The sequence below is a fragment of the Adiantum capillus-veneris genome, chromosome 26, assembly GCF_014529385.1.
Source record: "Adiantum capillus-veneris isolate H3 chromosome 26, ASM1452938v2, whole genome shotgun sequence".
Lineage (NCBI taxonomy): Eukaryota > Viridiplantae > Streptophyta > Polypodiopsida > Polypodiales > Pteridaceae > Adiantum > Adiantum capillus-veneris.
Genome location: NC_140956.1, coordinates 31,996,519 through 31,998,366, shown reverse-complemented (window position 1 = coordinate 31,998,366; position 1,848 = coordinate 31,996,519). Strand labels below are relative to the sequence as shown.

The following is a 1,848-nucleotide window of genomic DNA, read 5'->3' as shown; positions in this document are numbered from 1 at the left end:
TTCTTCACATGTCATCCCACTTAGTTCACTTTGGTCTACAGAAACCCACATAATACATACATTTCTGCTAATTTGATGCCATAAACAATTCTAACATAGTGCATAGATTTGTCAAAGTTCATAGATACAAACAAACTTGTGCATGCAAAGTAGCATGACATCCACCCCCTCTAACCTGCACATCCTCGGTTATGTGCCAATATCTAGAGGTTGTCCATGGTAACATCTTCATCGGAAATCTCATCTTCATCATTTGAATTCTTATCTTCGTCTATATTAAAGTCTTTGTGTGCAAGTTGAAGATCCTCATTCCTTCTTTTATATAGCTTGACAAGATTTCCTGCAATTGGAAGCTTCAACTCTGTACCATCCATCTCACATAATTTATAAGTAGCATTTTGGAAAAGCATGTTTAACACATACAAGCCAAACCACTGCTTAACCATCTTCCGCATAGCTGTGTAATGGTTGTCCAAACTGCTATCATAAACAAGAACCCAATCCCCTTCTTGAATAGCACATGGCCTTAGCCTGTGCCGCTTGTCAAAAGCCTCCTTATTTTTCAAAGGAGCACTCTTCAATTTCTCCTTTGAAGCTTCTATATCTTCACTTCTTTGTTCTAGTTGTTGAATCCTTGAAGCAAGAAAATCTTCTCTGCTCATTTCTAAATCCCAAGGCAATATGCTCCATGTAGTCACTGCCTCCTCAAGAGGCATAATAGGCTTTTGTCCATACATAAGCTCTGATGGCATAAAACGTGTAATTGTGATGTGTGTAGTGCAGTCAGCCCATAAAGCATAAGGAAGTAGCTGAGGCCACTCACCAATCCAGTCTTTACATGAATTAGCCAATGCCTTGACAATGGGCGGATGCCCTCTCTCACTTTTACCATTCCCTTCAGGATTGTATGCAGTATCAAGTGTTAATTTTACACCCATACACCCATATCAAGGGAAGCAGCTTGTCTTAGCTTTGTGCTGAGATTTTGTGTAGAGTTTTGCTTGCATTGGAGAGGAGATTTGTGAATCTCTTGGAGGTTCTTTTGCTCTCTTGTGTGCATCTACAGTATGGCTCAATCTACGGAGAAAGAGATTTTTGGTGCGTTTACATCCGAAGACAAATTGGATGGTACCAACTATTCTCTTTGGTCTTTTATGGCCAAAAATGTTTTGGTTGGTAAAGGATTGTGGGATTATGTATCTGGAGATGAAGTTCGTCCAGGTAGCATTGCACCTGCCACGCCTGGTCGTGGTGCAGCTGTTGGTGCAGGACCCTCACAAGTCACTCCAGAGCAAAAGAGATGGGATACTAAAGATGCACAGGCTATGGCTGTGATTGCCTTAACCATAAAGAGGACAATCACACCACATATCAGATCTTGCAGAACTTCTGAGGATGCTTGGAACACTCTACAAGCTATGTTTGGAGGAAGAAACGCTGCCAGAATAGAGTTTTTGAAGAAACAACTTGACAAAATACAGATGGACGAAGGTGACGATATTGTCGAGCATCTTACAAAAATCAGGGATCTTAAAGAGCAATTGCTTAGCATTGATGAAGTGATTCCAAAGAAGGACTTGGTTTCCAAAACACTCAATTCACTACCACCATCTTATTTGACTTTTCAGACTTCTTTGACTCTGTCTTTGCGAGCTAATCCTGACCCTCTTCATTTTGAAGAGTTAGTGGCTTTGCTATTGCAGGAGGATCAATCACGTAAGAACAAGTCTTTACAGGTGGATGGTATGGATAATGCTCTTGTTGTATAGAACAAAAACAGGGGTAAAGAGAGTGCTCATCACTCCAAGTCTAGTGAAGGACAATCTTCAGAGAAGTCTAAAGGTGATT

The 1,848-nt window shown here is 40.7% G+C and overlaps 1 protein-coding gene across 1 annotated transcript; it reads right to left on the bottom strand.

Moving 5' to 3' along the window:
• Positions 1-203: 203 nt before the first annotated feature.
• Positions 204-938, bottom strand: LOC147423213 (uncharacterized). The gene has a single exon (XM_086501459.1). It carries the CDS (start codon positions 936-938, stop codon positions 204-206), a length of 735 nt encoding a protein of 244 aa, XP_086357585.1.
• Between the last annotated feature and the right edge of the window lie 910 nt (positions 939-1,848).

Excerpts from the sequence above, each read along its gene's own strand:
- LOC147423213 (XM_086501459.1), bottom strand. The coding sequence starts at position 938 with ATGGGTGTAAAATTAACACTTGATACTGCATACAATCCTGAAGGGAAT.